General features: G+C 42.8%; 1 protein-coding gene across 1 annotated transcript; it reads right to left on the bottom strand.

Annotated features, from left to right (window-relative positions):
• Positions 1 to 6,365: 6,365 nt before the first annotated feature.
• Positions 6,366 to 9,632, bottom strand: LOC102523342 (elongation factor 1-alpha 1). Its single transcript, XM_032460318.1, has 8 exons — positions 9,497 to 9,632; positions 8,688 to 8,865; positions 8,215 to 8,394; positions 7,802 to 8,098; positions 7,557 to 7,707; positions 7,209 to 7,465; positions 6,886 to 7,120; positions 6,366 to 6,784 (listed from the first exon to the last, which is right to left on the bottom strand). The coding sequence occupies exons 2-8, from the start codon at positions 8,829 to 8,831 to the stop codon at positions 6,660 to 6,662; spliced, it is 1,389 nt and encodes a 462-aa protein (XP_032316209.1). The 5' UTR covers positions 8,832 to 8,865; positions 9,497 to 9,632; the 3' UTR covers positions 6,366 to 6,659.
• Positions 9,633 to 26,656: the final 17,024 nt, after the last annotated feature.

Here is a 26,656-nt window from a genome sequence, read left to right as displayed (position 1 = left end):
GCCAAAACTATCTGAACTCTTAGGGAAAACATGATCGGTTAAGTAGAATATGTAAGTCACGAATGTAAAGATCGTACTCCCACCTTAAGTGGTAGGGCAAACTATTTTTCTCTGCCCGAAAAGGGAAAGTTATTGTTACCGCCTACTTCACCTTGCTTTTTACCAATCAGTTGATAACATTTTCGTAATGATTACCTTATGATTAAATGGTGAAATATGGCCCAGATTATAGTATTATATTGTACATATTGTATATTATATTATACTATTATTAGGTGAATTTGCTAGATCATCAAAATCAAGTAACAGTCCTCTAGTGCCATACCACAGGCCCCTGTTTTTGAACCTGGTTTGCTTAGTACTTCCCAATAATTTAAGTAAAACTACAGAAACAAATATAAATATTAGATGCATAAATGACAAAAGCCCACATTTTTACTTAACATACTATATAGCAGGTTCCAGATTCAATACTCTCAACAAAATGATAAGCTATAGAAGAGATGTAAATATAAATTCCCAAGATTTGAGGTTTTAAATGAACCAAACAGTGGTGTCCTGGATTGGATCCTGGGACAGAAATAAGCCACTAACAGAAAAACTGGTAGAATCTGAATGAAGTCTGGAGGTTAACAGTAACATACCAATGTGGGCGTCTTAGCTTTGACAAAGGTACTGTGGTAATGCAGGCTGATTACATGAGGGGAAACAAACTAGGTGAGGGGTATATGAACTCCTGTCCTATATTTATGCAATTTTTCTATAAATCTAAAGTTACTCCAAAATAAAAGGTTTACTTGTGAAAAAGAAAATAAATAACCATGCAGTTTAAAGATCTTCCTAAAATATAATTTACATTTTAAAAAATCAGGTAGTATTTGTTCAGCATAATCCAGGAGTACAATGGAGTTGCTTAAAGCAACTGTGACCCTCCAAACAACTGTAACAGTAAAAGTTGCCTTTTACTGGCTGTTTACAACAGACTGTGTATGCGGCTACAGTTTTCATCCACTAACTCATTTCATCCTCAACAGTCTTAGAGACAGTTTTATGCCCACTGGGCTAAATGATGAAAGGGACAGCTTTCTCCCGTTTACAGCGCTGATTACCTAGTCTAAATGTGTCAGTTCAGGAAACTAGGAGCTTCAGGAAATGAGGTGACTACCTCCTGGGTCACATTAATCAAAGTGCACTCTAGATTAAGAAGTCAGTCTTCTATGCATCTGCAGCCACAGTATGTTTAATTTTGGTGAAAACACTGCAAAGCTATAACCCGTCGGGGGGGAGAACAGCATGGGAAGCATCTAGGTTAAGAAACAGCTGTAGGAACTCAGTGTTTGGCTCAGACGTGACTAAGGGGTCCTGACTGGCATCTGCGAGGAAATTAGTGACTTTTGTAGAGAAGAGAATCAAGCCATTCAGTTACCCTTGAGGACAGACTAAGTATGATCTTAGGTTACAAGCGGTCAAATTTAAATAGAAAAACACATCCAGCAATGGGACGACTCAGCCTGTCATGTGATGTGAGTGTGACACCTGCCCCACAGGGACTGTTGTGACACTATGAGATGTCTCTGCCCTGCTGTGTAGGGCACGCACACACACTGGCCAGGCAACCAAGCAAAAACCTCAATGAACATATTCAAAGTTGGTTCGAGTAGTTAGATTAAAAGGCATTTAGATTTTCTAAGATTTTTCTGTTCTACATCGTTATGAGATCAGATTGGATGCTGTGTACTGAGATGTCTAAGAAGTAACGCACGTTTCCCACCGCCCAGTCCAGGAACTTCTATGATCCATCAGGTCTCGGCCATGCCTGACAAAGACCTTCTCTACCATCCCAGTGTGGCCCTTGCGCTCTTCTCCCTCACTGCCCTTCCCTTTCATTTCACTCAGAAGTACCTACTAGGTTGGTACCCAGCTCCCCCACGAGATTACACACTCAAAGGGCAGGAACTGTCCGTTTTGTTCACAATACCATCCCCAGTGCCTGGAATGCTGCGTGGCACATAGGAGGCATGACTTAAAGAAAAAAACATCGTTTCTTCACTGTCCTCAGTGGAACACTCACTTAGTCCAATTAATCTTCTTCCTTAAAAATTAATCATAGCAAAATAAAATTTAAAATAAAATTCACTTAAAAAATAACCTAGTATTAACGGTTCATCCACTATGAAAAACAGTTAAGCAGTTTCTCATAAAGGTGAGATGGACACTTGCTACACAACTAAGCAATCCCACTCCCAGGCATTTACACAAATAAAGTGAAAACCTGTATGTGAATGCTTCTAGTGGTTTATTCCTAATTGTCCAAACTGGAAACCACCAAATGTCCCTCAGCTGTAAACAAACCGTCTTCTAATCACTAAAAAGGAACCAACTACTGATACACGCAAAACGGATGAATCTCAAATGCATCATGCAAAGAGAAACCAGACTCAAAAGACTGACACATAGTGTCTGAATCCAGGTATGTGACATTTCTGTAAAAACAAAACTACAGGGACAGAAAATAGGGCAGTGGTTACCAAGGGTTAGAGGAAGAGGAGAGGGGTTGACCACAAAGGGGCACAGGGGACTGTGGGCGGCGGAGGGGGAGAGAAATACCTGGACTGTGGCGAGCTGTATCTGTCAAAACTTGCATTGGGAGTTCAAAAGTTGCAGCTACTAACTAATGTATATAAAATAAACAAGTTTCTACTGTACAGCACAGGGAACTACACTCAGTATCTTGTAATAACCTATCATGAAAAAGAACATGAGAACGAGTACACATATGTACACGTATGACTGAAACATGCTGCACACCAGAAACTGACACACTATAAACTGACTATACTTCAGTTAAAAAAAATTGCTATGCCTGTCACATTTGAAAAAGACATGCAGAACTACATACCTTAAGAGAGTGAATTTTAGGGTAAGAAACTTAATAAAAGCAGGAAAAACTCCTCTCCTGCTTGCTTACTATTTTCTAATATTCTTTGCTCCCTTAGGATGTAATTATTGTAACATTAATTTGGATTACTTTTGTGTCATGATGTCTTTCCCATAGAGACCATAAACAGCTCTGAACCCTTAAGAGATCCACCGGGCTGCTGCAGGCTGTCCAGAGCACATGACCATTTCCCTACTTGTCATTTCTGCTGGTGACCGCTAGACTACAGCATAACCAAAGGACAGTTTTCCTTTGGATCAGAGGTCAATACCCTTTCCGGGGCCGTGTGGCAGTTTCCTAACAAAGAAAGTTTTCCTGTTCTAAATACTACCAACTGAGCAAGTAATATACTTAAGAGTAATTAGGCCTCAATTCCAGTTTTAACTAGTCATGGAAGTTCCCAGAGGTCTGCAAATAATGGAGGTGATTGATGTCACGTGAGTAACCATGGGTTTGGAAGTAAAAGAACAGAAGCTTGAAAATCAAAAGCAGATCAAGAAAATTTCAGGCAGACAAATGGAAGAATGGGTAATACGTCTTACTCCTCTTTCTCTCACCTAAAAGAGCACTCTCCCCCAATCACAGGACCAAGAACCACAGGTCCCCAGAGCACTCCCTTCCAGCCACAGGTCGTTAGCTCCAACAGTACTTTAATTCTCAACTGTTATTTCTGCAGAACTTCACGACTACAAATGCACTGGCATCTATCAATCTAAAACACACAAAAGGGCACCCTGACACAGGAGATCAGCTGTCACCCTTCGTCCAGAGTTGCCCCTTTCATGAATACTGTGACTACTGCAGACCGAACAGCTTGTTTTGGCATGAGCTCAGTACACAACTCAGAGCTACCAAGGTAAGAACATTTTAATTAAAATGAAACCCGAAGTCCAGGCCCGGTAATATTTTTCAGAATTTTTGACACCTTATTCTGCAAATTACTGAAAATCAAGAGCTCTTCCTTTATGCAGTCAAGAGCCTTCGTGGGAGACCATAACAAGTAATTAGTTGAAATTCCTACTCTTGAAAGAACTGCAACTACATGTCAATCTTGCAGAACTAAAAAAACCAGCTCCTAGTTCAGCTTTTTATCGTTGATACACTTCCCTGCAAGATTTTTAAGTTGTGGTCAATTCACACTTTTGTCTAAGAGAGTATTTTAAAATACTCAAAAAACTAAGGTAAGTGGGGGAGGGCACAGCTCCAGTAGTAGAGCACGTGCTTAGCATGCCCGAGGTCCTGGGTTCAATCCCCAGTGCCTCTGTGAAATACAGATGAACCTAATTACCATCCCCCCCCCACTGCAAAAAACACCCAGGTGACAGGTGGTTTTATGGGCCCTGGGGAAGATTACTTACAAGGGCCTTTAATGAAAAATGTGAAAATGAACATGTGCACACATACATACGCACGACTGGAACATGCTGCACACCACAAATTCACACTGCAACTGGCTATACTTCAAAGAAAGTTTATGAAGTGTTTTAAAAAACCACTCCAGCTGAAACTCTCTGGAATTACAGTGAGACTGCATGTTAGCTCAAATTCTAATTCACTACTAGTCTAGGCTCTTCTTGAACCATGTGAAATCTAGATCAATGATTAACTATTAAAAAAAAAAACCCCGAATGGAGTTGATCCAGCCAAAACTCACCCAAGGTTGCCTATTCTGGGCATAGGGTGAGAACAAGTTTATTAAATCAGCAATGCATTACTGGCTATCAAACTCCTGAACTGCCTTCGTTTCCTTCCACATTCTGAAACCATACCAGAATTCTTGGGGCCAAAATTCAAGATCCTTTTTTTTTGCAGTTAATTCAGTAACTGGCCAATCTAAAATACAGTTTAAGGTCAAGCACTGGTTTGTTACCTTAAAAAATCTAAAATTTTGCTCTTAACCAAAGCAATTAGTATAAAAACCTCAGTGAACAAGGGCCAATCACTCTTTTATCCAGAACTTGTAAATTGAGGTTTTAACTAGTTTGTAGTGACCACCAGCAGGTGGTGCTCAGACCAGACAGCTGCACACACTTGAACCCATGGCGAGGACGTGTGCAAACAGGCCTCTGGACTCCCGCTTTCCTGCTCTCCCTTCCTACCCTCCTCCACTGAAACGAAAGCCATTTTCTGCAGTGAAACCTTCATTTTACCAGTCTCCCCTGATAAGCAGATCTGACACAGCTGTAGGATTTATTTATCAGCTACCATTAACTAGCCAGCTGTTTTTATAAAGGAACCCTGTTCTCCTCTGCTAGTAAACAGCATACTTGCTAAAACATTAAGGAGCAAAGACAGGTACCTTATGATGTGGATAGATTTATCTTTTAGTCATATTACGGCACATTCCAATGGCCTCCTGTGTAATAGTTAAATGAGCAGACTCTAAACCCAGTTTAAAATCTAGAACATTGTTCAATTACAGTCAATTCTCACCTTACAGGACAGTCTTGCACAACTGTGCCTTGTAGACTACCAGGTGTCTGATACCTTTCCACTTCCAGCTGGATTAATTTTTCATATCCAAAACGCCTACTCAGGTAGCCAATATCAAGTCATACAGAATTAGATCCATAGTAGTGTTTCTCAAATGCACAAATGTCCTTAATCAACTATCAAAAAGCAGCATTAAAGGTTGCCTCACCCAAGGATACCAATTACTATTAACACCCACCTAGTTTTCCCCTTTGTGCACTGCATGCAATTTACAAGTCACCAAACTCTCAAAGGTTTCAAGGGCTATTTTCATCCCTACTGTCAAATTTTAGCAACTTCAAAATTTGCAATCTTCCAATATCCCTTCCCAATAGGCAATGATTTTAAAATAGCACTTTAAAAACTTCCAACTGGCCCTTTCACTTATTTACCACTGCAGTGGCACAAGGGTGGAAATTCCTATCAGAGAAGCCAACTTCTAAAGTGACAGTAAACACACTCAAAGTAGCTTTTATTTTTTCCTAGAATCTGGATACAATTAACTCCAACGGGGGCAGTGCTCAATACTACTGAAGCCTCCCACTTTGGCTTTACTGCAATATTGTAAATGTGAATGCAGTACCACAACTGGGAAATTTGACAAAATAAAATGTTGATATAACTACACAAAATTTTATACTCAACATGAGCTTTCATATTATAGAATTTCACCTTAACAAGCTAGCTTACATATAAAACAAAGTTACTCTTTGCCTACCTGTCCTAAGATGAACTGTTGCACCAACACTTTACTATGTACTTAAAACAAAAAAGTTCTCTTCACATGAGGTTAGAAACATGCAGTTCCCAGAGAAGAAAATTAGCCACGAAGTACAAAGGTCTTGTTCCAGCAGATTTACCACCAGAAATAGGCTATGGATAGGTAACTCTTACCAAGTCCCTGACCTAAGCAGTACTACAGGAAGTTACAGCGTTGACCAAAAGAACACACAGGTTTCTCATTAAACTTTGTTTTAATGGGTCTCAAAATTCTGTGACAGATTTTTGGTCAAGTTGTTTCCATTAAAAAGTACTGATTTTAAAAACTAATAACTTAAAACTGCCACACACACAAAAGAAACAAATGGTCCACAAAACATTCTCCTTTCCTTCTGAAGGTTTTACGATGCATTGTTATCATTAACCAGTCTTTTACTATTAAACTTAAATGGCCAATTGAGACAAACAGTTCTGAGACCGTTCTTCCACCACTGATTAAGACTGGGGTGGCAGGTATTGGGGATAATATTCATTTAGCCTTCTGAGCTTTCTGGGCGGACTTGGTGACCTTGCCAGCTCCAGCTGCCTTCTTGTCCACTGCCTTGATGACACCCACAGCAACTGTCTGTCTCATGTCACGGACAGCAAAACGGCCTAGAAAAACAAATACCGTATCATTAGAAACACTTGGTACACGTACACAGCACTTACTGTCCATCTATTAGAATTTCTAATTACTGAAAAGACTTCCTTACCCAGAGGAGGATAATCAGAGAAGCTCTCAACACACATGGGCTTGCCAGGAACCATGTCAACAATGGCAGCATCACCGGATTTCAAGAACTTGGGGCCATCTTCCAGCTTTTTCCCAGAACGACGGTCAATCTTCTCCTTCAGTTCAGCAAACTTGCAAGCAATGTGAGCTGTGTGACAATCCAGCACAGGTGCATACCCAGCACTGATCTGGCCTGGATGGTTCAAGATAATCACCTTGGAAAGAAGACTTACATTTAGTGACTCTCAAAAGACAGTTAAGACTCTTGGCACAGAACAAAAAAAGGTGTCACTTAAAACTTACCTGAGCTGTGAAGCCAGCTGCTTCCATTGGTGGATCATTTTTGCTGTCACCAGCCACATTGCCGCGACGAACATCCTTGACAGATACGTTCTTGACGTTGAAGCCCACGTTGTCCCCAGGTAGGGCTTCACTCAAAGCTTCATGGTGCATCTCAACGGACTTGACTTCAGTTGTAACGTTGACTGGAGCAAAGGTGACCACCATGCCAGGTTTGAGAACACCAGTCTCCACTCGACCCACAGGGACAGTACCAATACCTAAGAAGTTTACAGTACAACGTCAACCATCACATGACAGCAAAAAATAGTGAAGTAACCCAACCCATTCAAGATCCCATGATAAACTTACCACCAATCTTGTAGACATCCTGGAGGGGCAGACGCAAGGGCTTGTCAGTTGGCCGAGTTGGTGGCAGGATGCAATCCAGAGCCTCAAGCAGCGTGGTTCCACTGGCATTGCCATCTTTACGGGTGACTTTCCATCCCTTGAACCAAGGCATCTAGAAGAACACGATTATCAATTAGTATTACCATTAAACTTGCCCCTTCCAGAACTTAACAGTCTTGAAAACTGTCGTGAAAAATTGCACTTACGTTAGCACTTGGCTCCAGCATGTTGTCACCATTCCAGCCAGAAATTGGCACAAATGCTACGGTGTCAGGGTTGTAGCCAATTTTCTTAATGTAGGTGCTGACTTCCTTAACAATTTCCTCATATCTCTTCTGGCTGTAGGGTGGCTCAGTGGAATCCATCTTGTTAACGCCAACAATTAGCTGTTTCACACCCAGAGTGTAAGCCAGAAGGGCATGCTCACGGGTCTGCCCATTCTTGGAGATACCTGCTTCAAATTCACCAACACCAGCAGCCACAATCAGGACAGCACAGTCAGCCTTTGAGAGAAAATAAGGCCATATCCTGTTAAACAAAAGCTCTTCAAAGGACAAACCCATGGTTTTGCCAGTTGACAGGCCCAAAGTTACTTTCAGAAGTTTTTAATTCTACAAACCTGAGATGTGCCTGTAATCATGTTTTTGATAAAGTCTCTGTGTCCTGGGGCATCAATGATGGTCACGTAGTACTTGCTAGTCTCGAATTTCCACAAGGAGATATCAATGGTGATACCACGCTCACGTTCTGCCTTCAGCTTGTCCAAGACCCAGGCATACTTGAAGGAGCCCTTTCCCATCTGGAAGGATTAAGAACGGTTACTTGGTAACTAAGACATGATCAAATCCCAGCTTGAAATTCCTTACTGCCACTTATTTGGAAAAACTACTAGTTTCCAACGAGAAAAGTTCGGCGTCTTTACCATACTCTCAAAACGTGCTTTCAAACACAAATTACTTAGCAGCCAACGCTGGAATTTACCCTAATTAGACCTAAACTAGTGGTCAGTTTTAGGAAAACTACCACTTAGTGTACCTAATGCACTTAAGCTGGCAAGCTTCTTAGTTTAACCATCTGTTTTACTTTACCCACCTCGGCAGCCTCCTTCTCGAACTTTTCGATGGTTCTCTTGTCGATGCCACCACATTTGTAGATCAAATGGCCGGTGGTGGTAGACTTGCCCGAATCTACGTGTCCGATGACCACGATGTTGATGTGAGTCTTCTCCTTTCCCATTTTGGCTTAGATTTAGCGGTGGTTTTCACGACACCTAAGTTGGGGGAAAAAAACCCACTTTTAAAGTCCCGTCCCGGAAGCTGGTGAACAAGCCACGACCCGAAGTCCGACGGCAAATTCCAAGGCGCATTCCCGCCAGCGCCGGCCGCGCCCGGCCCGGACCCCCCCACTGCGCGTCCCGAGTCCGCGCAGCAGCCCGGCCCGTCCCTTTGTGCGCACCCCCGGCCCCGGCCGCCGCCTCCATCTTGGGCCCCGCGGCCCGAGCGGCCATCTTTCCGCGCACGCGAGCGGCGGGCGGGGCTGGGCCTCGGCTCCCGGGTGGCGGCGCGGAGCCGCCTCGCCCCGCCGAGGCCGCGCCCGCCATGTGCGCGACGAGGCCCGAGCCGCCGGGCGGAGAAGCCCGCCCCGTCAGAGCCGCCGGCCCGGTCCTGGGAAGCCCGCGGAGCGAGAACCCGCGCGGGATCCAGCCAAGCCTCCGCCCGCGCACGAGGGACGCGAGCCCGGGGAGCCGAGGCCTCGAACCCTCCCGCCCCTCACAAGCCGAAATTCGGGGTCGGGAATTCGGAGGGGAGCCCGGCGGCGCGGAGACGGAGAAACCACGCGGGAAGCAGAAGGAGTGAAACCGCCCCAGAGGCCGCGCCCGCGGACCCGCGCCCCGCACCCACCTGTGTCCTGGCGGCAAACCCGTTGCGAAAAAGACCGTTCACGGGGCCCACGGCGCTTATATATGGCCCTCCCCCACCCTCGGGAAAGGGGCGGAGCCAGCACACGACACCACTTCCCGGCGTGCCCCGCGCCAACTCCACAGGCACCCGCTCAGTCGCCGTCCCCTCCCCCCCATCCTGGGGACCGTGGGCGATGTGCGCTCAGCGCACTGAGGAGCATGCGGCGCCTAGCGCATGCTCCTCTCGACCCGGAGAATGACGACAGCGCGTGGGTGGGGGGCGGGGACGAGCGCGCCATGGGTTCTAGGTTAGTGGGAGTTTGTCGACGGTCCCTGGGATTCCCCGAGGCTGAGGCGCGTCCTCCTTTTGTATGAATTACTCCCCGCACGGCGGGGGGTGGGGACGTCCAGAATCTTCCCCAGTCCAATCCCGGTTTAACTGCAAAGGTGGACAGTGATTGTAGGGTCCCTTAACCCCGCAGCAGGTCTCACTTACTCAGCCTTGCCCTCCCGCAGGTCGGGGACTAGCCCTGAGTCGCTTCCTCTGCGGGGCCAGCTGCCCTCACTCTGCCCCCCGCGCCCCTTCAGAGGGAGCGGGGCCCGCGCCCGGGGACCCGGCGGAGGGGCCGCCTTCAGGCCGGGGAATCCGCGAGGTCTTCGGCCTGGCGGCCGGGAGTCCGACTCTTATGCTGCTGCCCTGGCCTCCTGGCTTTTACCTGCAAAGGTTTTCCCCAAGTCCCTTCACCCCATGTGCTACTCCAGATGTCCAGCTTTTCGTTCAGCATAGACTTAAATCCCGCAGTTCGCTGTACGTCTAACTTTAGTTCCATTGCGTTAGGGAGACCCTGAGTGTGTGCCTACCGTCCCGGTACATCTTTTCCAGTGTACACTCATTTGATGGCAAGCATGAAACACCTAAAAAGAATGTTTCAAATTCAGTCTTTCCACATGATCTCACGTGGAGACTAAGACCTACAGCACCGGGAGGCTTATCCACCCAGTTAACTATCCCAGCACTTGCTGTGAAATCACTGCTTCACAAAAATGGCCTCTCCCGGTTCAATAGATGGCTTCATTTTCTGTGGTCCTGTTGATTCCAAGTGTATTTTAGGCATCAACGTAGGGCGAGACTGAATGAGGCCTTTTTAATTGGCAATCAGGGCAGACTCTCAGAAACACCCCTGAAGAAAGAAGAAACTTTATATTTAATGAGCTAATTACTAGATCATTATGTCTTTCTCCACGTGTGGATCACCACCACAAATTTTCGAGCCAATCTACTAACAAATGTTTGAGAACCTACTATGTGTCCAGGTCTAAGTGTGCAAAAGAAGTTTCCCTTTTGGAGAGGAACCACAAACAAATTGGAAGAAGAAAACTAATATATAAAACAATTGGGAAGCAGTCAAAAGCAAATTGGTATGGTGCTTATTTACCTTCATGGTAGAACACAGTCCTTCCAGTACAAGCTTTGAGTTACTTCTCACGATCCAAATGCTTTTTCTTTATTTTTTTTTTCATTTATTTAAACGAAATAAAGTCTTTTGAAATAACCTTCCTATATCTTTTTTTACCATTCTTTGTAGATATAAACTTACAAAAATCAGGTTTTTTCTTTCCTCATTAGGTTTGTAGCTTTCTTGTTTAAACTGAGATAGTTTTCATGAAAGTAACCAGTTCATATAAAGTTTCTCTAGAAATGCACATAACTAATCTTTTCTTAGCAACAAAAGCCTTTTCTATACTATCAATATTTCTAGTTTTTTCCTTTCACAAATTATTTGTTCACAATGCATTTCCTAGTGCCTTTGCCCAATCATATACATGTGGAATTAAATTATCTTGATTTGCTAGTCCATGTTTGTAATAAGATAAAATTGTAAGAAGTACCAGTGAAAATCAATCACTAACAATAGAACATGCAAGTACCTCTGCTCTTGTTTATTACCTTGGAAATATTAATTAATGGCTAGTCTCTTTGGAACTAGATTCCCACAATCAGCCACATTTGTGTATCACAATATTAAGTATGTAATTTCAGATTAAGAGGGTGCCACTCTAGATTTATTATCTTCCGTGGTTCTTTACCATGCTTTCTTTCTATAAGCCTCAAATGGTTTAGGTTTGTACAGTGTTGAGGATAATACTGACAGGACTGGTTAAAATTTGAAAACGTCAAAACATGGTTATCTAGTGATTCAAGGGAAGGAAGCAAAGACGGAAAAAACCAAAATTTGAATATTTCAAAGTTTTACATGGAATCCAGGATTGCCGTTAACATCTAATTTAAGGAAGAAAACTCAAAATGAAAGTGGTGGTTGGTAAAAGGGGAAAGCATCGAATATAATTTCAGTTTAGAAAAATAAAAGTGAGAAAAGTGATCTGTCAAATACGCACAACTCATTAAAAGTTGTCCTCAAGGCCCTATGGTTACAGACACTTGTGTACACTTTATAAATACCTTATAGAGAATCCTTTTAAAAAGTGGTATCTACGCAACAGCAAAATTCTACTTTAGTCCTTGACTGATATGTAAGTTACTCCTGGGCACCACTGACTGGGCGCTCGTACTCAGGCTGCGACAATGGCCGAGACTTCTGGGGTGGGGAGGGACCTCGCGCCACACGGTGAGCGAGGTCTAGAAGCGGACACGAGCCCTTCCCGGGCAGAGCTCACATTTCCGCGGCCGGGAAGCCCGGGGCGCACCAGGCGGCGGGAAGGCGGGTCGAGGCGGAGCCTGCGGTGAGGTCGACCCGGCCATCCCTTCCGCACGCTCGCGCCTCTAGCGCTCGAACACCCGCTTGCCGGCGAGGGCCAGGATCCGCTCCGCGAGGGCCGTGGTCGCCCCGCCCCGCCCCCTCCGAGAGGTCACACCCCTCGGTCCTCCGACGGCTGCAGGAAGCGCCCGGGAGGGGCCGAGAACCCCACGTGGCTCGGGGCGGGGGACGGCGGACGGCTGTCGTCACCGTGGCGTGGCCTCTAACAGACTGTAGCAAATACTACTCTTCTTTTTTCAAAGCCCTTTTTCCCATACCCTGTGTTCTGATCGTAGTGTATTTTCTCCCATGACTTTACAGCAGTTACAGTATGCCTTTTACTAGCTTCGGTGTTAAGCCGGTAACAGTAACATTGTTGAGACTTGTCAATGTGTTTTGGGGTCATAATCTAAGGTCATATTTTGCTTAAGATTTTCCTTAAAGTTGCTCATACCATTTAGAGTAGCAAACGGTTAAAATACAGTGTAGTGAACTTCTTCGCGACCCCTTTTAGGGAAAAAAAAAGGATTTGGGTCATAATCAAATAAACCCTTGCTTAGTAACAGGGTGAACAGCAATAGTTCTTTAATACTTGTAGGTAACTGATCCACCAAGCATCTTTCAGTGTTGGCTAATCACTCTGCTTTGGGCCTAATTCAAAGCAGCTTTAAGTAATTACATTTTCTATGGCTTGCCATATTTTCATCTTGCCTCTACCAATTGAAAATGATTTTTAAAAGGGTATTTTAGAAAATGATTAAGCGAGGGTATCATTTGGATTGAGAACCCAAGTGAAATGGGACTTCAGTGTGCCAGGCACTATTCTAATATTTGCAGTATTTAATGTGATTCCAGCACCCACATTTTACAGATGGAAAACCTGCAGGCAACCGATAGTTTATGCATAAAAAACAAATGCAGACACATATTCTTTTTTAAAGATGCACTTTTTTTTTGCACAAAAGTGGTGAAATAAAATATATATCCTTGCTTTTCTTCTCTTAATACATACTGGAGCTCTTGTCTGTAAGTACATTACAGCCCAGCAGAGCAGTACTGAAGCCTAAATAATCTGACCAGGGGGCTAGGCCTAACTTTTACCAGCAGGTCTAGGCAGCCTGGTCTAATGGAAATAGCAGTGGTGTTGGAGTCAAAGAATAATGACTCAGTCCACTCTGCTGCTCACAGATCTGCGGTGGTCAGCGTTCTTGGCTTCTCAGTGCACCTGTTACGTGGTTGTGCGCATGACCCCTACTTAGCACCCACCTCACTATTCTAATATGCAACAGCATGGAAAGATATGGGGGCACACCCAATTATCTAGTTAAGACCCTGTTTCTACAGGCTTTTTGGAGAGCACCTGCCCTCAATTGGTATGCCTTGTGATGCTAACTTGACTCAGTAAAGCAAATAGACTCATTGGTATCTTTTTATTTGTAAAAATTTTGAAATAGGTAATACATGCACATAGTAAAAAAAAATCGTACTGAAGTTATACAGTCAAATGTTACTCTTATTTCAGCTGTTTAGAGAAAGTCTAAACAATATGCCAGGAAAATTAAGGAAACAAAATGTATTTCTGCTACAGCTCCCATGATTCCAAATCCAGTGCCACTGCGACATATACTCTCTCACTTGGTGTGAAGGAAAGCGTAAATAATCTTCCCTCACTAGCTTTTGTGAATCCACATTTTACAGACAATATTCATTTTCAGTATTTCTGTGTCTTCATAGGTAACATGGACACAACATCAGGCTAAGAGAAGAGATGGAATCTGTTCTCAGCAATTTTATTTATTAGCTGCATAATCTTGGGAAACATCACCCTTGAGCTCATTATCCTCCTGAAAAATATCTGATAACACCTGTTTCACAGAACTGACCATCAGGATTCAATGAGACAATGTACCTGAAGATGCAGACCATTCTTACAAATGTTAGTGCTCGTTATAATTAGAAAATAATCATTAGCTCTTTCAAAAAGCAAGAAAGAATTCCCAGGGTGTAGCTCAGCAGTAGAGTGTGTGCTTAGCATGCACAAGGGCTTGGGTTCAACCCGCAGTACCTCCATTAAAATAAATAAGTAAACCTAATTACCTGCCCCACCAAGGGAAAAAAATGATAATAAAAAAATAAAATCAAAAAATTAAAACAAAAAACAAGAAAGAAAAATCTATTCAAAACATAAAGACATTTACTTTACCAATGGTCATTATTCATCCTAACAATGAGTACTGTTTGGTCCACTTCATGAACTACAGATTCACCGTACATGTGATTTTGTGTGTATGTGTGTGTCCCATTAGTGGCAGGGACATTCGAATTATGGAGTTCAGTATGATGGTGGTAGTTGCAGAGGACCTGAGGTCAGTATTTACTCATCCATCCATCAGGCACACATCTCCTGTGTGCCAGGCACCTAGCTAGACACTGAGTAGACAGCACACAATCACTGTTGGATGGTGCATGTGGCAGAGCCCTGGAGAGGTTGGGAGAGGCAGGGCAGACAGTAAGGGATGATTCCACGGGGCGTGAGCGCTGGAACCAGGTAAGTGCAGGGTAATTTTGAGCACTCAGGAGGGACCTGGACCTGGGGGTGGGTGGGGTGGTGGATGAGGACAGCAGCCCTGAAAGCTTCTCAGAGAGGAAGGATCTCACCTGGTTGGATACAAACTCTGGGAGTCAGCCACTGGAAGGAAGCCATGGAGTGGGGGGTATTCTGGATGAATTGCCCTAGAAAAGAAGGTGAAAAGGAGAGTTTGCTCCTCCACGGATAGGAACAGAAAGCACGATCTACCTGGGGCAAACCTGAACCCCGTCCCCTGCCCCTGAAGGAACCTGGGAAGAACACTGGGGCTTCAGAGACAGATGGCCCTGGGTCCGAGTCTCACATCCATTACTTACTGAATGTGTGGTTCTGGGCAAGTTTTGTTACCCTCTTTAAGTTTCAGCTCCATCCTCTATAAACGAGGATGATAAAAACCCGCCCCCTCAGACTGTTATGAGAACTAGATTAGAATCTCAAAGGCTGAACGTGCTTTTTCTTTTTTTTTTTTTGGACTAAGTTAAAACAACAATTGGCAGGGAGTTTTTGTTTTCTTCCTTATTGTCCTCCCCTCCCTCCATTGTGTAGATGATATAGTGCTTTCAAAGTGAGAGAGCTCCGCACTCAGAAAGCCTTCACTCAGATCCCTGTTGGCTCCACAGCAGCTAGCGATGGGATGTTTGGCAAGTGATTTAACTGTTCTAAGCCTCAGTTTTCATATATATATATAAAGTGCAGATAATGATAATATCTACCCTGGGGGACTGCGGTGAAGATTAAATAAGACAATCAATGTAAAGCACTTAATCCAGTGTCTGGCACATGGTAAGCATCCAACAAATCTTAATTGTTGCTTGTTATTCTGTTTTTTGTTATTACATCCTCATGAGGTGGACTCTTGTCGTAGATGGAGTTTCTTTACTAAGAAGATGCCACGGTAACCTTGCTCTGGGCTCTGTCTTTGACATCCCTGCGTTTTAGTTTTGCTTATTAATTTCCCTACCAGCTCCATTGTCAGAATCTTAAAGATGCCATATTTGAAATATTGTAAAGTTAGAAATGTTAGAGAAAACAGTTTTTCAAAACTAGGATTTAAAAAAAATAATAAAGGCAGCTTAAACAGTCACTCCTAATTCTTTTTGTGTGTGTGTTTGTTTAGGGGGAGGTAATTAAGTTTATTTATTAATTTTTAATTTTTTTTTTAATGGAGGTACTGAGGATTGAACCCAGGACCTAGTGTATGCTAAGCATGCACTCTACCGCTGAGCTATACCCTCCCCTGGTCACCTCTACTTCTAAAGTCCTGTCACATCCTTGTACTTCCTTTTAAGAAAAATATTTTAGTACAGTATCTTTTGATTTGCTGTGATGTCATCCCTGTTTTCCTGTACCATCTGCTTCTGGTATATCTACCAGTGAGCTGTTCTTGCTGCAAAAAGAACTTTGCAGACTTATGTTTTAAAGAGCCAACTATTTTACATGTAATGATTGTTATGGAAACAGCTTGCCACACAATCATCAATGAAAAGGGAAAACTAGGTCTCAAAAACTGGGGAACTGCTAGAGGTTTTGTTTTGTTTTCACTCAAAATGAAAAAAGAATCTGAAAGCCATCATATGAATAAAACCAGTTAACAATCTCTCCATGAATCCGTGGACTCGCAGGTGCCTAGCACACAGAGATGGACAATAAACGCTTAATGACTGAATGAGTGAATGAATGTAATAGAGAGGGAATCTGGGACTGCAGTCTGCTACTCCTCAAGTCAGTTTCTTCCACTGACACACGGATGCCACCTTCAGTGTGAGAATCAATCATAAAAACCTTCCTTGGGTGTTAAAAATCATCCCAATATTCATCTGTTTTCCCAGAGCCCTCCTAATGTGTCCTGGTCTTTTTCTTTCTCGAGGTTGGACTTGCACTGTGTTTTCTTGTTTGATTTTTTTTAGGATTGCCTAGCAGTGAGGGGCTCACCCAGGCCCTAGTGGGAGTGGGGGACATCCCTAGACATTGTTGCCTGATGTCTGTTTAGCAAACAGAGGATGACATTTTTGTGTGGCAGACAAAGAGGAGTTGACCACACCCATACTGGGATTGGCTTAGATGTGAGCAGGGAGAGGTGAGGGCTGAGGGGCTCATTGAGAACAAAGACAAGGTCCTGTTTCGTCCACCCACCATGAATCCTCCTCTCATTCTGTAACTATAGCATTTGCTGAGCTCGCACCTATACCAGCATGCTCGGAATGTTTAGTGGGTGTTAGTTTTAATTCTGACACTTACCCTAAAGGGCCGGTGCCGTTATCATCTTTGGTTTACAAATGAGAAAACGGATAACTACTTTTTAAGCATTGTTGCTCAGTGCTCTTGGAGAAGGAACCGACAGTCTTTTCCAGAGTCAGGGAGATACTGTTCAAAGAAGATGATAATTTTCCAAATCGTTCTTGACACATGGAATCCTGATGCAACAGTAATAACGCGAAACTGCGTCTAGTGCGGTGGAATTAGGGGAAGTGATGCTGTGTGACCCTTGTTAGGATGAAGTCAGGGCCGAAACGAGCAAAGTGCAGCAGCCTCCGGCGGCCTGGGGTTGGAGACTCGAGGCTGATCGGGTCCCTCCTCTGAGTGAGCTCCGCGACCTTGGGCCTGGGGTCCTCGCATCAGTTTCCCCGTCTGTGAGGTGACAGCCACGCAGCCGCGAGAGACCCTTCCAGAGTCCCAGACTAAACAGGGTGCCTCCCTTCAGTCTTCTTCTTTTCTTTTTTTTTAATTATTTTTTAAGCTTTTTTTTTTGAGGAGGGAGGTAATTGAGTTTAATTTTTTTTAGCTTTAAAAAAATTAGGTTTATTTATTTATTTTGTTTTGGGGGAGGGGGATCCTTAGGTTTATTTATTTAATTACTTTTAGAGGAGGCACTGGGGGTTGAGCCCCGGACCTGGTGCATGCTAAGCATGCACAAGTTTGAGCTATACCCTCCCCCTGGTAATTAAGTTTATTTATTTACTTACTTAATTTTTTTTTAATGGAGGTACTGGGGATTGAACCCAGGACCTCGTGAATCCTAAGTACTAGCTCTACCACTAAGCTATACCCTCTCCCTCACCCGCAAAAGGTACTCTTGATGTGGCCCTCTCCTCCCAGATTGTAAATTCCTTCAGGGCCACGAAGACTGGGGATGGTCCCTGCACCCACCAGGGCCTGAGTGAACCCCTCACTTCTAGTTAAATGTGACTGGTTCCTTAGAGCTCAACTCAGCCACCTTCTCAGGGAAGCCTCCTCTGACCCCCTCCCCACCCATCCTGTTGCTTTGTCTTCCCCCAAATCTAGGACAGTTTCCTTTGCATAATTTGTCATAGAAAAGTTTCTGTATTGTCTTGCTTCAAAGCACTTGTCTTAGTTTGTAAGGGACACTAAGCACCCCCCACCCCAATCCCATAGGCCCCATGGACCCCTAGTCCTCAAGAAGGCAAGGAGGTCCTACTGCATAGCACAGGGAACTATGTTCAGTGGCCTGTAGTAACCTGTAATGAAAAAGCACATATATGTATGTATAACTGAATCACTATGCTGTACACTAGAACTAACAAAACATTGTAAATCAGCTGTACTTCAATTTTAAAAAGTTAAAAAAAAGAAAGCAAGGAGGAACCTGAAATACGTGTTCCACCACTGGAGTCTCTGTGCCTGGGGAGTCTTCACGGAGAACACGGATCTTGAAAAGTGTAAAGGATTCCTACTGTCATTCAAGGCTGAGAAAACAATAATTCAAGACATGTATGTTCACAGTCTGTTTAAGAGAAAGTTGTGAGTGTTTCTAGAATTAGTGGTTCTCAACCAGGAGACGGGTGGCACTGTCTGGAGACTTTTTTTTTTTAGTTTAATTTAAGCTTTTTTTGTGAAGGAGAGGTAATTAATTAGGTTTATTTATTTTTTAGTTTTTTTTTTTAAATGGAGGTACTGGGGACTGAACCCAGGACCTCCTGCATGCTAAGCACACTCTGCCACTGAGCTCTACGCTCCCCCCAGAGCCATTTTTGTACTGTCATGACCTGAGGATGCCGCAGGGATGGAGCATGCAGGGTCTAGGGATGCTGCGCCCATCTTGCAGTGCTCAGGACAGCCCCCTGCAGCAAAGGATTATCCAGCCCACCAAGTGGGGAAACGCTATTTGAGAATAAACTAAGCTGGATATGCAGTTTGAGGCTTTATCCTGAATGGCCCCGGGTTTATCTTTACGACCTCCACCACTGATGAGGACACACTTGTTCTAGTAAATACTTGTGGAATGGATTTAAGACTTGAAAAATCAGTTAAATTCAGGGCAAAGTTGAAGGACATTTTACCAGGTACAGAATGGAGGAGGAAATGCTCTTCATCTTCAGGACAGGCAGTAGCTAGCTAAAGAGACGTTCTCTCTAGATACTTGGCATCTTTAAAAGAGCCATCCTCTAAAAGGACCACTGTGTTTCCACAGAGGAACAAACATATTTGAAACTTATTTGACCAACAGACCCAAAGAGGCTGTGTCCTACAATAGAGGGTTTACAAAATTAGACTCCCTGCGAGATGGTATTAAGGTTCAGACACCCCTCACCTTGACGAACCTGATGAAAGTGTCATCTTTGATTGGTGATGTGACCATGCTTTTTATTTTTAAATTTTTTAAAGTTTTTTTCCTGTTTTTATCCTTATCTTTTTTTGTTTTTTAACTATGGGGGGGGATTAGGTTTATTTATTTGTTTGTTTATTTATGTATTTATTTAATGGAGGTACTGGGGATTGAACCCAGGACCTTATGCATGCTAAGCACATGCTCTACCACTGAGCCATACCCTACCCCAGGACCATGCTTTTTTTTTAAAAGACTTTTTTTAGAGCAGTTTTTTTAGGTTCACAGCAAAACTGAGAAGGTGCAGAGATGCCGCATATACTTCCTGCCCAGACACGTGCGCGGTTTTCCATAAAATGAACACGCCCCCCCCCCAAGATGATACATTGGCTACAACTGAGGAACCTACATTAACACATCGTTATCACTCAAAGTCTTCACCTTAGGGTTCACTCGTGGCATTGTACACTCTATGGGTTTGGACAGATGTGTAATGACCTTTGTCCATCACTGTGCTAACATACAGAGTAGTTTCACTGCCCTAAAAATCCTGTGCTCTGCCTGTTCGTCCCTCCCCCACCCCAACCCTGGACCACTGATGTTTTCATTGTCTCCATAGTTTTGCCTTTTCCAAAATGTCACATACTTGGAATCACACAGTATGTAGCCTTTTCCAATTGGCTCCTCTCACTTACTTAGTAAATGCCTTTAAGATTCCTCCATGTCTTTTCATGGCTTGCTAGCTCATTTCTTTCAAGCCCTGAATAATATTTCATTGTCTGAATGTAATAGTTTATTTATCCATTCACCATCCAAAGGACATCTTGGTTGTTTCCAAGTGGCATCTAACCATGCTTTCTGGACTTTAAAAAATAATTCAAGTAAGAAATATTAGAGATATTTTTAAAATATGATATTTTGGGTCTCTGAAGTAAAAAAATACAAGTTAATACAAATAGATTTGGAAGGATATTCTGCTGAAACTCAGGAATATTTTGTGACTCTTTCAAAACAGAATACTTATGTCTAGAAACAACAGTTGCTTAAACAAGTAGCCCAAATTTTAGTAATTTGGCCCAAGTTTGTGTGCATGAAAGTACAAAGGCCAGTACTGTTACCTCCCTCAATTGTTTTGATAACACTTAATAAACAGAAGTAGACTACAGTGGTAGGTTGTTACCTGACTCTAAGTTTGTTGACTATAAAAGAAATTCCAATGGGCAAGAAACACTGTTGAAGAGTGTGAGAAGTGAGAGAGCGTGGAGAGCCTGGATTCGCACGTTTGCTGGGACTGGGAATCACTGCGGTCTCTTTCTGAAAGCAATTGGACGGGCTCTTCCAGAATTTTAAGTAGCACACCCTTTGACAAAGCTTCTACAAATTGCCTTGTAAACACACACACACACAACATGAATAAATAAAATAAAAAATACACGAGTGCTACAAAGAAAGATGCTGACACTCTATTAAGTGAAGAAAACAAGATGCAAATATTAGAAATAATCCCATTTAAATGTATACTTATGTCTGAATTAAAATACCTGGAAGGGGGCTCCCCAAATTGTGTTAAGTGATTACCTCCTGAGCAGTGGGATTGGGGTTCTGTTAGTCTTCTGTTGCTGTGTGACAGATTCTCAGCGACTTTAACACCTTTGTATTATCTCGCGGTGTCTGTAGGTTAGAGGTCAGCCACAGCGCACCTGGGCGCACAAGGCTGAAGTCAGGTTGTCAGCCAGGCTGAGTCCTCACCTGGAGAGCTTCGGGAAGAATCTAGGTTCCAGCTCATTCAAGGTGCTAGCTGTGATATTGTGACTTACAAGAAGAAATACACATCTGGTCTCCATCTGTTTGTGGCACAGAGTTCCTAAAACCTTTGGAAATTCCTAAGTGATGAGAGTGATTAAAAGTGCCTTTCATTATGTAATAAGTGACTTTCGGACCCTACCTAAAGATAGGTCTGTAGCCAGGAGACTCAACCACATGATTGGAGGGTTGGACCTCTCAGTCCCACCCCCTGAGAGGGGCTGGAGGTTCAATCAGGTGTCAGTGACCAATGAGTTAATCATTCATGCCTATGTAATGAAGCCTCATAAAATCTCAAAGGGGCAGGTTTCAGAGAGCTTCCGGGTTGGTGGACATATGGAGATTCAGGAAGAGTGGTGCCAGGAGAGGGCTGGGAAGCTCCGTGCCCTTTCCCTGGACTTCGCCCTGTGCATCTCTTCCATCTGGCTGTTTCCAAGTTATAATCTTTTATGATAAACTAGTAATGAGTTAAGTAACATTTTCTCTGAGTTCTGTGAGCTGCTCTAGCAAATGGATCGAACTCAAGGAGGGCAAGTTGTTGGAACCTCGGATCTATCGCCAGGTGGTCAGAAGCACAAATGATAACTTGACATTTCAAGTGGAAGAGTGGGGGCCGGTCTTGGAGGACTGAGCCCTTCACCTGTGGGATCTGATACTATCTCAGGTAGAGATGTCAGAATTGAGTTGAACTATGGGACAGACACCCTGCTGCTGTTGCAGAATGCTTGATGGTGTGGGGGAAGTCCCTCCAACACACACACACACACACACACACACACACACACACTCACACTCACATTGGAGAATCTCATTCCTTGTAGTTATAAAACTGAGGTCCCATTTCCTCGCTGCTGGCAGATCAGGGCAGCTTGCTCAGCTCCCAGAGGCTGTCTGCATCCTTTGTCACGTGGCCCCTCCCGCCTTCAAGTGTTTCTAGTCCTTCTCATACTTGAGGACTCACTTCCTCTTCCACCACCAGCCAGAAAAAAACGCTCTGATTTTAAAGGACTCCTGTGATTGGGTCAAGCCCACCCAGATAGTCCATGTTGGGGGCTGATTATGCCGCCTAGTGTAGCCCAGTCATGAGAGCAACAAGCACCATGTTGACAGCTCCAGGGGACATGCAGACCCAGGCGCTGAGGGCACAGGAACTCCCGGGGCCGTCCAAGACTTCTGCCCCAACAGAGGTGGAGTTAAAGGAGAAGTGTTTAAATTTTGTGCTTTATATATATCTGTAATGTTTGATTTTGGGGGGAAAGACTGCTTTTTGTAGTGCAGAATGTCAAAGAATATACACTAATATTTTAAGAGTATGTCTAAGTGGTAGGAACGATTTTTTTAAAATAAGCATATAGTAATCAATTTTTATCATGTAACTATAAGACTATAAAGCTATTTCCACTTTGAAATTTTCATCACTAAGTCCACCTAAGGGATAATCTTCATAAGTTATTCAAGTGAAATTTTCTCTGATGAAATGATCTAAAATTGGATTATGGTGGTATTTGCACAATTCAGTAAACTATACTAAAAATCACTGAAACATACACTTAAAATTGGTGAATATTATGGTATGTAAATTATTTCTCAATCAAGTTCTTTTTAAAACTGGAGGGGAGGGATAAATTGGGAGTTCAGGATTCGTGGACACTAATATATATAAAATAGACAACAAGACCCCACTATATAACACAAGGAACTATATTCAATACCTTTCAATGGCTTATAATGAAAAGGAATATGAAAAGATATATATATATACATATATATTATACGTATAACTGAATCACTTTGCTGTACACCAGAAATTACCACAACTTTGTAAATCAACTCTACTTCATGGCAGGGAGGGTGTAGCTCAAGTGGTAGAGTGCACGCTTAGCAAGCATGAGGTCCTGGGTTCAACCCCCAGTACCTCCTCTAAGAATAAATAAGCAATAAACAAACCTAATTACCTCCCCCCACCAAAAAAATAAAAAAACTACACTTCAATTTTAAAAATTAATTAAATAAAATTTTAAAAACTCTTGGGTATAAACTGAAAAAAAAGTTGTTTTTAAAAGTGAAATCATCTTAACTACTCATGCCTTGTCCAAAGTCCTTGCAGTTCCTTCGGCAGGATGCTGTTAAAACCTCTAATTCTTTCCCAAAAGTCCTTCAGCCTCTTTCTAATAACAGATGGTGCCACAGAAGTTCTTGGAATCCCACAGGAACGAGAAGAGGTCATTCACATCCCTCTCACTGCTACTTCACTTCTCCAAGCTTCTGATTTATTTATTGGGTGGGGTTTTCTGGTTTTGATGTTGTTTTTATTTTTTTGGTCCTTAGATTGATTTGTTTTGTAGGTTGTATTTGTTTAAGAGTTGATTATGCCTCAAGATAGAATAAGAATAGCCATACAAAAGGAGGGGAAGGTATAGCTCGGTGGTAGAGCACATGCTTAGCAAGCACGAGGGCCTGGGTTCAATCCCCAGTGCCTCCACTAAATAAAGAAATAAATAAACCTAATTACCTCCTCCCCAAAAAACAAATAAAAAGAATATCGATAAAGAATGAGCCTGAAGGATAAATTGGGAGTTCAAAATTTGCAGATACTAATGACCGAATAGATTTTAAAAAACAAGTTTATACTGTATAACACAGAGAACCATATTCAATAACTTGTAGTAACCTACAATGAAAAAGAATATGGAAACAAATAAATGTATATGTATGACCTACGGCTGGCAATACGATCAGGCATTGTAACCGCGTGGCAGCCAGTCGATCACATGAACATGTAAAGAGCTAGAGGATGATACGAAGTGTGGACAGAAAATCTATACACTGTTCTCTGCCCCAGTTCCTGACACAGGGCTCATATAAAACTCTTGCGGTTTCCTAAGTGATCAGACCATAGGAGCATCTTTTATTTCAGCATTTGGTCTTGGGTCCTAGTTCCTGACCCAGCTCCTAAACCCCTTGGAAGTTCCTGGGCAGTAGGAGTGTCTTGTTCGAAAGAGATGGACTCTGGGATGGCTTCAGGATGGGGCTGGTCACCAGAGAAACCAAGCCACGATTAGATGCTTGGAACTTTCAGCCCTAACCTACCTCCTGCGGGAAGGAGAGAGGGGCTGGAGATTGAGTTAATGGTGCATCATTGATTATCGTGATGAACCTTCATAAAAATCCAGGAAGAGCTGGGTTTGGAGACTTCGGGGTGCTGAACACCTGGAAGTTCTGGGAGAAGGCAAGTCTGGGGAGGTCAGAAAGAGATGCTCTACTCTAAGAATCTCTTCCTCTGGCAGCTCATCTGTATCCTTACCATAACCCAGTAAACATGAGTGTTTCCCTGAGGTCTGTGAGCCATTCTGTCAAATTATCAAGCCCAAGGAGGGGTAATGGGAACCCTCCTTGCTGGTTGGTCAGAAGAGACAACCTGGGCTTGCCATTGGCATCTGAAGTTGTGAGACTGAGCCCTTGTCTTGTGGGATCTGACCTAACTCCAGGTAGCTGGTGTCAGACCTGAATTAAATTATGGCACACGCCCCTGGGGTGGGGAAAATCCACACCTCTGGTGTCAGGAGTGAAGGAAACAGAGTGAGAGTAGAGGAAAATGAGAGTTTGTCCTCAGAGATCAAATCACATGAAAACAATGAGCTATACAGAAAACTTTTTCTACATCAGTTATTGTGAGGTGATCAATGTCAAAATATATCTTTTAAAATGTACTGAAGTGTAGTTAATTTACAATGTTAGTTTCAGATGTAGAGCAAAGTGATTCAGTTATACTTTTTTTTTTCATTTCAGATTCTTCTCCATTATGTGTTTTTACAAGCAATTGAATATAGTTCCCTGTGCTATACAGTAGGTCCTTGTTGTTTATCTATTTTATACATAGTAATGTGTGTCTGTTAATCCCCAATACCTAATTTATCCCACCTGCCCTTTCCCCTTTGGTAACCATAGTCGGTTTTCTATGTCTGTGAGTCTGTTTTTGGATTGTAAATAGAATTTGCATCTTTTATTTTTTAGATTCCACCTATAAGTGATATGATATTTGTCTTTCTCTGTCAACTTAACTTCACTTAGTGTGATAATCTCTAGGTCCATCCATGTTGCTGCAAATGGCATCATTTCTTTCTTTTTTATGGCTGAGTAATATTCCTGTGTGTGTGTACCACATCCTCTTTATCTTGTCATCTGTTGATGGGTCAAACAAAATATTAATTTTCATTATTTGCTTCTGTTCACCTCTTCTTGACCAATCCTTCATTTTTCTTTCTAAGATGTTGCATGCCTCACTGAGGCAATGAAGCTAAAGACTTATGCATTCTTCCACAGCTGACTGTGTCTTCCTTATTTGTGGCTGTGTTCCCAGTGGTTTTACAGCCATGGTAAGCTTTGGAAAACATTTATCACAACGACCTTCATGTATTTTTAAAAGGCACAGGCCCTGTTGCATCTTGAAGAGCCTGGTGATGGGCCAGAGGCAACTCCCTACTGGCTGCCATGCAGTAAAAGAGCAGAATCCTTTTTGATTCAGTGACATTTTTATGTAAGGTCATTTACTGAGGTCAGTTTAAACTTCCATTGTAAGCAACATCAGAGATTGGTAAACTTCTATGAAGGACCAGATAGTGAATATCTTCCTCTTTGCTGCTCACATGGTGTGTCTGTAGCTTCTCACCTGTGGCCCCAGCAGCCACAGACAATATGAAAATGAGTGGGTATGGCTGTGTCTCAGGAGTTTATTTAAGGATACTGAAACTAGAATTTCATGTAATTTTCACATGTCCTACAATTTTGTCCTTCTTTTGATTTATTTGTACCACTTTAAAAATGTTAAAACCTAAACAACAAAAAAAATTTTTTTAATAAATTTTTAACAATGTTAAAACCTCTCTTAGGGGGAGGGAGGGATAAATTAGGAGTCTGAGATTAGCAGATACTCACTACTATATATAAAATAGATGAACAACAAGGTCCTACTGGGTAGCACAAGGAACTATATTTAATAGCTTGTAATAATCTATAATGAAAAAGAATCTGAAAATATATATATCTATGTCTGAATCGCTATGCTGTACACCAGAAACTAATAGAACATGGTAAATCAAAAAATAGATAATAAAATAAAATGAGGCAGCAAAACAACAATGACGACAAAAACCTGTCTTAGCTCTCAGGCTCAACAGAAACAGTCAGGTGTCCCGCCTGCTAGGCAGCAGTGGTTTCACTCCCTCTGCTCTTTAAGAATATATTTCTTTTGCACCCCAATGTTCACGGCAGCACTATTTACTATAACCGAGACATGGAAACAACCTAAGTGTCCATCCACAGATGACTGGTTAAAGAAGACGTGGTACATATATACAATGGACTACCACTCAGTCATAAAAAAGAATAAAGTAATGCCATTTGCAGCAATATGGATGGACCTGAAGATTGTCATTCTAAGTGAAGTGGGCC

This window comes from Camelus ferus, chromosome 18 (genome assembly GCF_009834535.1).
Source record: "Camelus ferus isolate YT-003-E chromosome 18, BCGSAC_Cfer_1.0, whole genome shotgun sequence".
Classification (NCBI taxonomy): domain Eukaryota; kingdom Metazoa; phylum Chordata; class Mammalia; order Artiodactyla; family Camelidae; genus Camelus; species Camelus ferus.
Note: the sequence above shows the minus strand (reverse complement) of the source record. Positions and strands in the feature narration are given on the sequence as shown.

Excerpts from the sequence above, each read along its gene's own strand:
- LOC102523342 (XM_032460318.1), bottom strand. The coding sequence starts at position 8,831 with ATGGGAAAGGAGAAGACTCACATCAACATCGTGGTCATCGGACACGTA. Across the intron at positions 8,395-8,687 it reads TCGAGAAGGAGGCTGCCGAG|ATGGGAAAGGGCTCCTTCAA; the intron begins GTGGGTAAAGTA and ends TAATCCTTCCAG. Across the intron at positions 7,708-7,801 it reads TGCTGGAGCCAAGTGCTAAC|ATGCCTTGGTTCAAGGGATG; the intron begins GTAAGTGCAATT and ends GTGTTCTTCTAG.